Source organism: Myodes glareolus, chromosome 21 (genome assembly GCF_982192425.1).
Source record: "Myodes glareolus chromosome 21, mMyoGla1.1, whole genome shotgun sequence".
Taxonomy (NCBI): Eukaryota; Metazoa; Chordata; class Mammalia; order Rodentia; family Cricetidae; genus Myodes; species Myodes glareolus.
The window spans coordinates 57,745,788-57,760,610 of record NC_142046.1 but is presented as its reverse complement, the minus strand read 5'-3'; the positions used below and the strand labels follow the sequence as shown (position 1 = coordinate 57,760,610).

The 14,823-nt window shown below is 44.2% G+C and overlaps 1 protein-coding gene across 4 annotated transcripts in view; it reads left to right on the top strand.

Annotated features, from left to right (window-relative positions):
- Positions 1–14,823, top strand: part of Ccdc141 (coiled-coil domain containing 141) — a 137,823-nt gene that overhangs the window by 66,092 nt on the left and 56,908 nt on the right. For all 4 annotated transcript variants that reach the window (XM_087900092.1, XM_087900091.1, XM_087900090.1 and 1 more), the window contains one exon: positions 9,064–9,236. In XM_087900092.1, coding sequence (XP_087756218.1) covers positions 9,064–9,236 — 173 coding nt within the window. The remainder of the gene's footprint in view (positions 1–9,063; positions 9,237–14,823) is intronic.

The following is a 14,823-nucleotide window of genomic DNA, read 5'->3' as shown; positions in this document are numbered from 1 at the left end:
CCCTTTCTCCCTCTTTCCTTCTCTCCCTCCTTTCCCCCACTCTCTCTTGTTCCGTCATTATTTCGGTTTCTCTGCATTCATTATTTGATACCTTGCCTTGGCTATTTGTCATCTGACTTTATTCTCAGGCCCTGGGGGACTTGTAAAAGTTAAAAAAGATGAATTGATGGAGGAAGGAGATCGGAAGGAGAGGGAAAATATTAGAGTGGATACTTTCTGAATATCATATAATCAAGTATATTCTAGAGAAGAGAACCCAAAAGAGCAGGTCCTAGATTCCCTCTCTCATCCCTTTGCATGCTAACTAGTCCAAGTATAAAGTTGGCTGGCGTGCGCCTGTGCTCTGACTTGTGGCCAGTGGTTCTCAGAAAGGTTTAGAGTTTGTTCTTTTTAAAGTAATTATTTCCAAGTTAAAAACTAATAACCCATTGTGAAAGATGATGGATATGGGGGTGGGAGCAGGGCCAGATGCCAGAGTTCGTAGAGTGGAAGGTGAATTATCACCCACATGCATTGTTTCTGTGTTAGTAAGGTAAAAATAAATGACAAATTCATAAAGAGAGCAAATCTGTTTAGGCTGAGCATCAGACTCCTCCTATGACTTATCAGTGACATTTTTCTTTTTGATTCATATTTTGGATCCTCCAAATTAAAAAGAAATCTTCCTATTTTACCTAATCTTGGCAGAAAATCCATAAATAAATCTCTGAAGGGTTGGTTTTAAAAATTATTATAATCTTAAGTCTTTAAAGTAATTTTCTGCCCGGAGGTAGTGGCATACACCTTTAATCCCAGCACTTGGGAGGCAGAGGCAGGGGGATCTCTGTGAGTTTGAGGCCAGCCTGGTCTACAGAGCGAATTCCAGGACAGCCAGGATTGTTAAGCAGAGAAACCCTGTCTCAAAAAAATTTAAAATGATGATGATGATGATAATGATAATAATAACCATAATCATAATTTTCTAGGCTAGAATTTCTGTGTATAGTAGTAAGTGGGGTAGTTTTTAATTTACATTATTGTTTATCTGAGAAGCACTATGTTTTCCCTTTGAAAAGTCCCTGTGATGTGTCTGGAGGTTGCTGGGTTTCCTTGCTGTGAGCATTTGTATTTGTAGATGACACCATGCTCCACATACCGAGGACTCTGAGAGTTTACTGACTTTCAGGCTCACTTGCTGTCCTTTCATGGATGCTGGCAGAAGACGCATGGTTTTTGGGTCGGTGCCTGATGACGACTGCAGCAAAGCACTAGCTGGGTGACAGCGGACAAACGAGCTCAGTACGGCCCAGTTCCAACATGGGTGATGGAGAGGGGTACAGGCCCACGTCTCCCCCACAGAGTTAGCGGCGTGGAGAGGGGTACAGCGTGGAGAGGAGTACAGGCCCACGTCTCCCCCACAGAGTTAGCGACGTGGAGAGGGGTACAGCGTGGAGAGGGGTACAGGCCCACGTTTCCCCCACAGAGTTAGCGGCGTGGAGAGGGGTACAGGCCCACGTCTCCCCCACAGAGTTAGCGGCGTGGAGAGGGGTACAGGCCCACGTCTCCCCCACAGTTAGCGGCGTGGAGAGGGGTACAGGCCCACGTCTCCCCCACAGAGTTAGTGGCGTGGAGAGGGGTACAGGCCCACGTCTCCCCCACAGAGTTAGCGGCGTGGAGAGGGGTACAGGCCCACGTCTCCCCCACAGAGTTAGCGGCGTGGAGAGGGGTACAGGCCCACGTCTCCCCCACAGAGTTAGCGGCGTGGAGAGGGGTACAGGCCCACGTCTCCCCCACAGAGTTAGCGGCGTGGAGAGGGGTACAGGCCCACGTCTCCCCCACAGAGTTAGCGGCGTGGAGAGGGGTACAGGCCCACGTCTCCCCCACAGAGTTAGTGGCGTGGAGAGGGGTACAGGCCCATGTCTCCCCCACAGAGTTAGCGGCGTGGAGAGGGGTACAGGCCCACGTCTCCCCCACAGAGTTAGCGACGTAGAGAGGAACTCTCAACTCAGAGAATCTGTTGTTTTATAGCAAGCAGCAAGCCTACTCTTTTGTCTCCGGGGGTGACATCACCTCAAATGGGAAGATTGCTAGCTGTAGAACCCACACTGAGATGACTGTGGAGCTCAGAACCTTTTACTTTAAAGCTCAGAGATCAGTCAGATTGGTTAAACCTCAGCAAATACTCAACAAAGATGGCTAAGTTACTAGTTATTAGTATAGAAGTATTAAATATATGATGGAAAATAAGGGCTGTTTTTAGTATCCGTCATGGCAAGAGCCTAAACCTACTTCAGGCTTCAAAGTCTAATAGTCAGATGTTCAATTTTGGGGTCGTATAGCTCAGTAGTAGGGTGTTAGCCTGGTGTCTGTAGGGTTCTGGGTTCGACCTCCAGTACTGCAAATAGAAAAGGAAACATTCAGTTTGACTCCCGCTCATGAGTAAGCACTTTCCAGGAAACTCGTCAGTGGACCCTTACGTCATGACTGTATTCACTGGGTGTCCTTCCATGTGTGCGTCTACACTCGTACATATCTCTTTTGGCAGTGAATAAATTCAGCCTTGTGGGTATAGTCACTTCTTGGCAGATTTATTTTTCGTTGCCTGATTAAACAAAGAAATATGCCTACCTCACTTCATATTTATCCAAACACTTAGAAGAGGGCCTTCTAGTTAAAGGTTTGAATCACTGAGAACACAATACTGACTAGAGGGCTATTGCTCTGTTGGAGACCAAGCCCCTCTGAGCATAACTCTCACCCTCAGTAGAGTGGTTGAGGCTGCTTGTAAGACACCTTCAAGACAGGGCCTCTTGGTGATTGATACTCTCTCATAGGAGAGGAGAGAAGCCCCTCATCTGAGGTTCTAACCACAGCTTCCTGTCCTTTCCTGTCTATTTTTTTTTCTCTAAATGCACACAGCCTCATAGTCTGAAGGGAGCGAGTGGATATATTGCATGCAGCAAGTTAAGTGAAGGGAAAAGACTCCCTCTCTGAAGGTACAGGAAGGTTGCTATAGACATGGCTTCTCTGTGGCCACCCATGCTCCTATAAGTAACCCCTAGCCCGTGTTCTGTAAGTAGCCAAACTAATTCATTGGTCTCCCATGCTGGACTTTGAGAGAATTCTACTTTAGTCTGTCCAAGATTTGTTCCCATCTCCCCAGGAAAAAGATCATACAACAAAGAAAACTGTCTTGTGCTATTTTTATGAGATTATATTGATTCAAAGTATTTGGGATAAGCTCAGTTTGAAAGGGGAAATCTTACCTCAAAATCCAAGGAGCACCAATTCCCAGTGCAGCTTCTGTGTCATGCCTGAGAAGCTGAGTGGGGTTTCATAAAAGAGAATACCATGTGTGTTGCCACTCCAAAGTCTCCAGGCAGCATTCACTGTTTATTAACCTGTGGTTCAAGAGAGAGGTCGTCTTAATCATATTGGTATGCCACCTAGTGTTCAAAATGTTTATGTTGCATGAATGAATCAACAGCTGGTTCTATGGCACATTGGTCAAGTTTTTGAACTTGAGTTTTTTCTTCAAAAATAAGTCTAACGATCCCCATTTACTTCATGGAATATCTTTCCATAATTTTTTAGGGTTATTGATACATCATATAAGCTTTTAAGAGTATAGCTGGAATATAAAATAGACTGGAGGGCCTCAAGGAGAAATTGAGAAATCTCTGTTAGCGTGGCTGCGGCAGTAACATAGTGGGTTTTGGAGTCAGGCTGGGCATGATTCTGACCTGATGCATTTCTTAACCACATGGCCTGGACATTTAGTTAACGTCCCCGTGTACCCCCGACATCTTTATTTGTAAGATGGAAATCCTGGTTCTGTGTCCTTACAGGGCCACCAGGCCACCTAAGTAAGTTAGTGCACAGCGTAGCTAAGTGCTTGCTGAGAGCCAGCCACTGCTCTCCCAATCCATAAGCGTTTCATATTGCTTTGGCCCCCTAATGTGGCCAATCTTATCCTCAGCACACAGTTGGGGCTACGGTTCACAGATGTCACTGGATATTCCTTAAGGGTATGGAAGCAGAAATAATTCATACATGATTTCCCATATTAATAGTACAAAGATCATCTTAGAATCTCTTAAGTCAGTTAAGATAAAAGAAACAAAAAATGGTGAACAGACCCGAGAAGCCTAAGTCCTGCTTCATGAGTCCCATTTCCTTTGGGAGGTGAATTTGCCTCAGAAAGACTGGGATATTAATATGTACACTTCCTCCATTCCCTTATTGATAAAGCGCTGCTGATGCCCGCATTCAAGCCAAAACTGCTTTTCCAGCATGTTTTAACTTGTGAGGAAAACCTTCTGAGCAACAAATGGCTTTAAACATAGCCTTTTAGGACCATTCATCTACCCTGCGACTGGAAGGGGTGGGGGTGGGGCAGCGAAATAACTTAGGAGTGGATGGAGTATTGGGAGACATGGGAAAGAAGGACCTGAAATGCATCTTCCTCCAGCTCCTGGTCTTCATAGCTTTGCAAGCTGGAGCGCCTTCAGCCGCGTCCTGAACGACGAATCGGTTGTCCAGCCTGAGCCACCAGCAGTTGTCTTTGGTGAAGCTTAAGATCAGAAAGTGAAGACCTGTGTCCTTGTATAAGCAACCCAGAGGGTTCCTGACCCTCCAAAGGAGGTGGGAGCAAAGGTCCTGGTCAGAAGCCATGTTGAGTTTCATGTCCTTGGTCATTGTCCTGGGTGTGTCGTTTTGTTGTTCTCCAATATTGACTCTTTCTAAATTTATTAGTCAAAAATCTGACTAATCTGTTATTTATCCAGCATCTTTATGAACCAGCAGGGCAGTAGAATTATGCCGGATGACTCATGAGTCTTTTTAAATAAATAAAAAGAATAAAACACCATTCTCTGATACCACCTATGTTTGATTTGGTAGGGTTGGTTGACCTTGTATCTGCGCTTAACAAAAGGAACAGGAAAGTTTTTGTTTGTTTGTTTGTTTTTCTCCCCCATTGTCCCCTTTAAGAACAAAAGCCAAGCAGTTCCTTAATCTTTTCCAAATTAGGGCTCCAAGGAGCTGACCTGTCTCCTCCGAATGTGGGGGGCTGAGATGGTTCAGAAGAGCTAGGATCCAGCAGGAGAAAATACGGCCCTTGCGCTTTTATCTTTTCCTCCCAGTCCAGTCATAAAAACTTGATTCGCCCTGGACATATAAGGCTTGAAGAAGCAGGGGGCTGTGGAAAGAAGAGAGAAGGGAGAGGACACTTGAATTCCAGTCGTCTGTGTGAGGCTCGCGGTGTTCTCGCTGCCGGGCAGACCTTCTGCGCTGTGATTGCAGCAAAGAGATCCAGGATATCAGGTTCCCTACAGATAGGGCACATAGCACAGGAATCTCTTCTAGACTGGGCTGAGTGGGATGAGAACAGTGGTGCTTGGGTCATTTCTGGAAGTGGCGCATGGATCCCTCATCGAATTCTACTCACAGAGAGTCTAATTTTGAAAGAAGAACTCTTTTAAAGCCCAAAGGTTTAGTTCTTCTGTTTGTGTCTACAGAACTATCCCCCAGTGATGCTTAACACGAGTGTGCTGGTTGGTTTTTATCAACTTGACAAAACTAGAGGCATCTGGAAAGAGGGAGCCTCCATGGAAGAATCGCCTCCATTAAAGTAGCCGGCACAGGTGTCTGTGGGACATTTTCTTGGTTAATGGTTGTTGTGGAGGACCAAGGCCACTGTGGGCAGTGCTGCCCGTGGGTTGTATAACAAGGAAAGCCAATAGCTATGCTCTTCCATGGTCTCTGATTCTGTCCCTGCCTTGAGCTCCTGTTCTGGCTTCTGTCAATGATGGACTTTAATCTCTAAGATACCATGAACGCTTTCCTCCCAAGTTTGCTTTTGGTCTTGGTGTTTTCTTAGGACAACAAAGAGCAAACTCGAATCCTAAGTAATGAACTCCACTAGGTGATTCCTCTCACCTCATCCATGGGTGTTCTGCACGGATTTGGGCTAAGCTAATGAACAAAGGAAACCTGCCATCTCCTTTATAGTGTTATCGTTTTATTACTCGCTTTATTATGTAGAGAAAATCATGAAGTGTATCCCTAACATTTGATCTGTTTGAGAAAAGAATATGGAAGAAAATTGGGCTCCCTTGTTTCTGAGTTCATGAGTTGCCTTTGCCCATATATGACTCTTACTATATAACATATAATATTATAAAGTATATGTAATTATATTTAAATATTTGAATATTATATATTTATATAATATATCTTTGCCTATATGACTCCTACTTCTTGTGCATGTTTGGTCCTTCAGTTTATCTTCATTGTTTTGGGATGTCCTGCCTTTATTATAGCATCATGACTAGGGGACAGTGACATTGCACATGTATCTACAACAGCCTTGCCGTTCTAGCTTCTAATCCCTGTGAAAATGAAGCTATGGCCAAGGCCTGAGAGAGGAAGCTGCTGGTGTAGGGTCATAGAAGAAATCTCGACGGGATGAAAGGCAGGCGACAGGTGACTGTGCCCTTCTAGGAGACGTTTTAAAGCTGTGTTTGAGTGATCGGGATCTAGACCAGCAGCTAAGCATGTGTGAGGACTTTATGCACATCCACCCTCATTCTTAGTTTCTCTTTAATTTTCAGTCAACAATGAGCATGGCATGGCTCATTATTCAAACAGAATGGAGTTAGATTTGTAACCAAGAAAAGGTACCTTGAATTCTCCATTCCATCCTTCCTCTAGTCTTAGAAGGTCACTAAGACTTTCTTGTTTTTTCTTTCTTTTCTTTTAAAAAGGAGCTTGGAGTTTGTCAATCCAAAGTATAAATATAGCATCCAACAATTCACCAACCTTAAACTTTAAGTGGGATTTAAGGGAATCCAAGATAATTTTAGCTATGCCAGAAGTTTGCTTTAGGCATTGGTTTTAAATTTTGCTCTCGATTGACAAGAAGCTCCATTTTTATTCTAAATAAGAAACCCCAAATTTAAAATTAAAAGTGAGATCCCAGAAACAGTGCTTGTTCATTCCTTAGCAATGCTTCAGTGACACAGAGAAGGACCCAGAAAGTCATGCAATCATCTTTACTAATGTCAGTGTGTGTCTGCATTTTGTGTTGTTTCCAACCTCAAGAGAAACACGGTCAATAAGAAAGGATCCTTGGGTATCAGAGTTTCTCTACAAGGCTTAAGTGACTAGAGACAGCAAACCTGGAAGACATGAGGACGTTGGAGGGAGAGAAGAGAATCTCAACATATAAGAGCATTTGAGAGATTTCCGTAGATTCCAGTTCTGCCCAGTTTGAATTTGGCCATTCACGTTACTTCCCTAAGTACATGCTCCATCCATCTCAACTCCACTGCTGAAGCCTTCAAATGTCTTTTATGAGAATTAACCCAGCCACATTTCTCCACCTCCCTCTGGTCTCCCTTCATCCTCCTGTTCTTGTCTCTGATAGTCTGGATCTTCCCTGGAAGTCTGTGGGGAATTTCTGCTCCATTCTCATGAGCTTCTGTCAACCTCAGTGGCTTCCTACTTAGCAAGCCAGAAAGGCTAGACTTCAAGGCTTCTGCAGGACCACCTGGTACTACATGGCACCATGTTCCTTTTGCGATAGGACTGTTCCTTGGAATGGCATGGAACGTTCTGCTAGGTGGTTCCCCTAATAGCACCAAAGGGAAAAAAAACGTCTTAAGGTTCAGCTTCTCTTTGACCTAGTTTACTTATCTTCTCTCTAGGCCAGAGGTCAGAAATGGTCTGTCAGGATACCTCCAAAGATTCTGTTCTTCTTTATCTCTTTTAAAAATTACAATCCTCCATTATTATTCTTGTTATCTTGTCAGTCTTTTCCTTTTATTGATTGCTTCTAGGTTGTTTGCAGAGTGTGGTGGGGGTGGCTCATATATGAACATCAATGCAGGTGCCTGTAGCATCCAGAAGAGGATGCAAGATTCCCCGGGGCTGGATTTACAAGAAGTTCTAAACCACCCAGTGTGAGTTCTGGGAATGAAACTCCAGTCTTCTGCAAGAACAGCGTGCACTCCTAACTGCTGCGTCCCTGCAGCCCAGTGTTTTTGTATCTTAACGTCACCTGGTAGACATTAGGTTGATAATAATGAATCTACTTTATAGTCCACGCTAATTTTGTAAACTTCAGCTACTATGTTGGACAGCTGTTCTGCCAATGCAGAAAGAAAACAAAGGAATTTAAAAATCTTATTTTAAGAAAATACCTTGAGAGGAAGTGGCTGGAGAGACAGCTTGGTGTTTAAGAGCGCTGGCTACTTGTGCAGAAGGCTGGGATTCAGTTCCTAGCACCCACATGGCACCTCTAGGGCTATCTGTACAACCATCTGTAGCTCCAGTTTAAGAGAGTCCCACACCCTCTTCTCCCTCCACAGGCACCAGGCATGCAAGTGGTATACAGATGTATATGCAAGCAAAACAGCCATACGTACAAAGAAAAAATTTGAGGCAATGCCTTGATTTGGAAGATCTATGCTTTCTCTTCTGTGTAATTTTTTTTTAGCATATCAGAAACTATGACTTTGCTCTCAGTCTTTGCACAACTCCAGAACTGAATTATTATCACCTCTTGTGGGCATATGGATGCCTTGGACAGCATGGGTCAAGGTCCTATTTTAAAGGGCAAGGGGAAAAATCACAGTGGTACTTTCCTGGGTGTCTCCCTTTAAGTGCTTCAGGCTCAAAGTATAGCTCATTAGGATGTTTCCCTTTAAGACTTATTACAGAGATATTCAGGCCATGAAAGGATACACATTTTTAATAGCTCATCCATTATGTGTGTAAAATATGCAAATATCCGTCTGACTCTGAATTTCAACCGTGTCTACCTGCGTCGTACAGGTGTCTTCTCAGTATAAGCTATCTTGGTACTTTTATGGTGTGAATATTTGTTTAGGTTGAACTAAGTTGTATGTTTCTCTAAGCGGGGACTGCACAGCTGTTTCCCAGAACTAAGATTTTTTTGTTGTTGCTACGCTCAAACTACGAAGTTCAATGGCCTGCTTTAATCGCCAGCATTCCATGCTCACACTGATGCCGAATTTTAAACTAGAAAAGCAGAAAATGAAAGTATGTTTTCTTTGGCAGGCATTTGATGTACTTGGAGAAGTCGAAGCTTACCTTAAGCTCCTTAAATCAGAGAATTTAAGCCTGCCTGTCTTGGCAGCGAGGCATGAGGAATTACACAGAGAAATTAAAGACTCCGCCGCCGCTGCTCTGCAGAAGGGACGGACCTTAATCAGCCAAGCCGACTCCTGCAGGTGAGGAAAGTATGCTTTATCCCACAGCCTAACGAGCTTTTTCGGTTTCCACAACCTGGTAGGAAAATAAGTTGCACAAGGTTTTTCTGTGTTTTGGGATTTTTTTCCTCCCTGCTTCTGATGTTTGGCTGCATTATGATGTGGCTTAAAAGGTTCTATTGAATTACGCCTACGGTGATTCTGAGCGCAGCATTGCTCCCCCTGAAGTGAAGCCAGGGGTCGGAGCATGAGGGCTTAAAGATGCTGAAGCTTTGTGTTCTATGTGTGTCTGAGAAGAGGGAGAAGCAAGGCACCAAACAGGGAGGAGCTTTGCTTGGCAGGCTTTCCACATACTGCCCTCTCTGTGCTTCTTCTCCATCCCTCTGCTTCTCCTCCCTCCCCCAGTCTCTCCTCCCTCCTTCAGCTTCTCCCTCCCTCAGTTTATGAGCCTTCTTTATTGCCCCATTCTCTCTTTCTAGAAAACAAACAAACAAGCAAACAACAACAACAACAAAAATCTACCAGAATCCTCATTTCCTTTTTACTTGGCTATTTCACTGAACAAAACCCCAAATAAAAGGTAACTATTAATAACCAAAGCTCACATTTGGTGAGAGCCAGGCACCGTGCCAAGGGCTTTGAAGGCATTATCTCATTAATCCACACAGTGCCTCCATGAAACACATGCTAAGAATGTTTTCCTTCCACAGACAGGGGAACTGTGATACAGGGAGCTTAAGCGACTGGCAAACGGGATGGCAGAGCCAGTTTGTGACAGAGGGAGCTTTGGAATCCAAGTGCCCAGGCTCCGGTTTCCGTGCTCTTGGGCAAGGTACCAGGATCATTGACTTCCATGAGCACGTTCAGCGGGAGCATCAGGCTGGGCTGAGAATTGGCTGGGCATGAAGGAGAAAAGGGGGCAGTGGGAAAGAGAAAGAGAGGGTTTGTGGGAAGTGGGGGGACTTGAAGATAGGGAGGTGACGGCAGTCCCTGAATCAGCCAGGAAGATTGCATTTACGTTCAATCGGCAGCACTTAACAGAAAGAGATGAAATAGATCTATCCAAGAAGGTTAAACCCCGGTTCCCATTTGCCGTAGTTTTCTATAATTTCCTTGAAACTCAAAAAATACGGTTTGCGGAATGAAGCAGGTAGGATGTGGCAAACATGGTTTCGTTTCCTTTGAGCCCCATTTCACTCTGTTAGATGTGTCTTAAAGTATGGACATGGATGTCTAGGCATAGGGAATTTTCTTCTCAGAAGACGATCTGAACTGGACAGAGACATTTGATTCGGGTACTTAGATGGTTGCTATGGAACCATGGAAAACTGAGATTAGAAATAATCCAAGGTCTCCCAGAAAGAGCCAAAAACCAAAGGCCACAACAAGGGCAAACGCTTCTCCTCTGTGGAACAACTACCAACAACTCTAGCTGCTGAGTCTCTTGACTTAGGTTGAGCCAGATGTCAGGTCAAGCTATTTTCCGTTAGACTAGAGGGCCCAGGCATACCCAGCGTGGACCCATGTGCCTACTGCAGCTGCTCCCTCCCTTTCCCCTCCTGATCCATGTCTGCTCCTTCCAAATGTCTTGAGCCAGGCAGACGACTGTCTGTCTATAAGATACAAGATACTTGGTGGAGGTTGGACCGGGTCATATGATGACTGCGTACGTGGTGAGGCCTGTCATCGTTACTGGATCTCACAGCCCTGGCCAATGTCATTCTCCTGGTCAGTCTGTCTGTGTTGTTCTCTCTGGCCACAGGGAGAGTCCCCATGTCTTTGCTAATGAGGATGTAGTCAAACCCCCCACCCCTTCCCTGATCCCTGGAGTTCTGGTTTAGGTTGCTGCTTCCTACCAAGGCTTGCTGGTGCCATCACAAGCCTTGTGCTTTTGCTTCCCTTCTCCGGGTCACACATTTGTCTTCTCTCAGCCACTTAAGGCCCAGTGAGAAGTTTAATTCCTGCTTCTTACCCAGAAACTGAGTTTTTTTTTTTTTGTTTGTTTCAGCTTCAGGCTCCACTCATAGAGACAGAAAGGTGGTCACAGTTTTTACTGGTAAACTCTATCCTGTTTGCTTTACGCTGAAATGCTTTGATTTTGATAGCGAGAGTTTCGATTGAAGTGCTTTTATTTTCTCTTTCTCCCCCTTCTCCTCCCCCTTCTGTTTTGGGTCTTGTTTTTGTACAGCTTGCATATTTATTTGTTCATCTAGTCCAATTCTTTTGATTCCATGTTCTTTCTAGTCTTGATTTTTATACTCACCCCTTTTCCAAAGAGGAGTCTATCTTTTTGTCTTTTCAAGAGGCAGTTTGGCTCTTAATGGAAAAAATAAAATAAAAAGCAGTAATTAGAATAGTTTCAAGAAAATTAAATTAATAACTAACTAAATGGATTTGAAAAATTAGAGTATGTGTCTGTCAGCATCTCAGAAGTACCCGTTTGCTTCATAATAGTACCAAGATACTGCTTGCCCCAAGGTTTCATAATTTTACAAATCAATGTCACTTCCATTTGGTGGGGGGGAACTGAAAGGAAAGGGAACTTGTTTCTTGGCAAAGCACATTTTTGATTCAGAAAGTTGATGCAAAATAGAAATTCATTAAAAAACAAAATTACAAACACATTAGAATTTCCCTTGCAAACCAGAGGACAGAGTGGCTGCTAACCTAATCCCATGCATTCTATCTGGAACTTGTTCCCGTTTCTTCATCTGATCCATCTCCAAGCACCAAATTCCCATCAAAGGAAAGAAGAGAAGTTTTCCACGAAGGAACTTTCCTGCCACGGCTACTCTGCAGTGAAGGTAGAGTTTAGAGGGCAGTAAGGACAGCAAAGGGGCATTTGAACTTGTCTAAGTGTCTATATGGACTATCGCAGTGGGTTCCTAGGCTGTGAGATGCCAGCTGTGCCACTGGGTCACAAAACACCAAGGTTCCTGTTAGCGGACATTCCAAAATGTCATCGATCAGATGACATTTGATTCCACGTCCAAGGAGTTTGACTGTGTGCATTGAGAGTTCCAGAATAGTGCTGTGACTTTTAATCCTAAATCTGATTCTCTGTCCCTCTCCATCAAATTGAAAGTCTCATTTAATATTTGTGATTAAATAATGCAACACCACTCCTTGCACATAGAAAACACCCAATACCTAATTACTTTGGGTTTAAAAATCTATACAAAGAACCACACGATTGTGTCAAATGATCACAGCAGGGTGAAACCTTCCAAATAGTGATACTTATTTAGATTAAACAGGAAGGCTGTGGTTGAATTAGAGGAGTTAAATATTTCTCTTCTGATAACAAAGGTAGAAGTTAGAATTGGAATATTAGCAGGTAGGACTTTCAGAGTCCCTGTTAGTTAATATTTTTACTGTTAATAATAGAAAACAAAACCCAAACTCGGAAGCTTCCATTTGAATGACAACTCCAAGCATGGTTAAGGAGAAAATTTTTATTGTAGACATGAGGAAGAGCCCAGCCAGAGCATCTGGAAGAGTCCAGAGCAGAGAGAGAAGCAGTAAACTAAACATGGTCAGCAAACTGGACTGGGCCACGACGGGAGAGAGATAGGAGAGCGAGAGAGGAAGAGAGAGGAAGCAAAGAAGACGGAGGGAGGAGCAAGAGAGCCCATGGCTGACATGACAGGTGATACAGGAGTCAGAGGCTGGGTGAAGGGAAGCCATGAGCTGGAGAGGTTTAGGGCAGGGGTAGGGTGAGAGGGGCTGAGGAGCCTGGAGGCCAGCATGTGCCCTGATGTGCCAGTGGACACCTCTGTGAGCCATTTGTCCCGAGTTTCTTTTGGACCTGGCTATGTTTATTTGAAATTAAGTGTGCTGGGTGAATTAAGATGTTTGTCCTTACTCTTCTATAAAGAATGGGGGACAGAGTCACACTGTTTTTCTATCCTGGCATCAAATAGGCTTGAACTTCAAGCCGCCTCACAGAATAAATAGTGGTAATGCCCATATTTTCCTGTTTCTTCTAAAATTTGATCTACAATCTAATGATAATTCTGATCATTGAGTGGCTTTTATCTTTTCAGATGGTAACATCTGCCACACGAGCAAGGGACATTGTATTATGATATTTTCATGCATTCTTTGCATGCGATTATGATACAATAAGTTACCTTCAATAGAATGTGATAGTAACCAATTTGAGAATCACAGTCAAGCTGAAAGCCCTTGGCTTCTGGGCCCCTTCTTCTCTTCCTGGGTTTTGCTTGGCATCATTCTTAACCAAAGGTGGCCTGCTACCATGCACTGTTTGGTATGAAGGCGCAGGATGCTGGGGTGGTTGGACGTGCCGGAAATCTAAGTGGCAGTGATGGGTAAGAGCAACAATCGCCATCTCTTTCCCCAAGTGCGGCTCCGACTTCAGAGCTCGAGACTTGAAACGCGCAGCAGGACCAGGCTACCTTGTGAAATATTCATTTGCCTTTCTTGTTAAAATTTCCTTTAGGAGCTCTATGCTGCGAGCATCTATTAGCTCCGTTTCTATCCCAGCATGAAGGAGGGTACCACTTTTCATTCTATCTTATCATGGCTAAACATATTAGTTTCATCTTAGCTGAATATTTTGCTTCTGTGTAACTTTATTATCTGCTTCAATCCAAGGCATGTGACTTCCTTCATAGAAATTCTTCACATAAATTTTCACTCCTCGTATTTCCCAGAGTGGGGGAAAACTAACAGAACTAAGAGTTAATGGAGATTATGCTTCTCCTCCCCAAAGTTTCCATTTACACTGGTGCGCACTGTCTTGGTTGGTGCTACAGATGTGAATGAACTGTGGACAGAACTCGGGCCTTTTCTTCATTTGTCCATTCCAAAATCACGTTCAATGGTTTGTTAGGCAGGTGATCCCAAGTCTAAAGTCATGTCTGTCCTCAGGCTGTTTGCATTCTGGTGGGGAGAGCCAACCAACAAATCAATCTGTAAGTGAGCTGTCCTTTGGAGCAGGAGCTACTGGGTAGGATGTGGTAGAGAAAGTCTGTGTGGCGGAACTATTTCAGGCTCTGGGATCAAGGGAGGACTGACTAAGAAGAGCTCCCATGCATTCCCCGGGAGCTAAGTGGACCCCACAAAGAACACAGTGCTGAACCAGAAAGGACAGGGTGGCTGGAGGAGAGGTGGGCAAGACAGGGAGGAGAGTAGGAAACATGGCGGGAACTGAGTGGAGCTATGTCACAGACTTCTTACAAATCAGAGGAAACACTCTCCTTTACATAACTCTTGGTGGACTTAGGGATCGCACTCTAGGGTGTACACTGATCCATCATTGCCCCCATTTTGCAGAATAAAACCTGGGCACAGGGATGTTCAACAGCTTGCTATAGCTGTAGGATGTGGACGGCTGGGTTGCTTGTTTGAGTTGTTCCGTTCGATGGCTAGCTATCAGTCCTTCTCCTCCTCTTTCAGCTCAACTTGCATTGGTGGCGAGGAAGCTGGTGGCTTGGTCATGGACTTTCTTTTGTTCCAGTATGTTCAAGAGGAATATCTCTCTCTCTCTCTCTCTCTCTCTCTCTCTCTCTCTCTCTCTCTCTCTCTCTCTCTCCAACTCAGGCTTCACTTTCCCTGTAGTTTTCTTTGTTTTGTTTTGTTT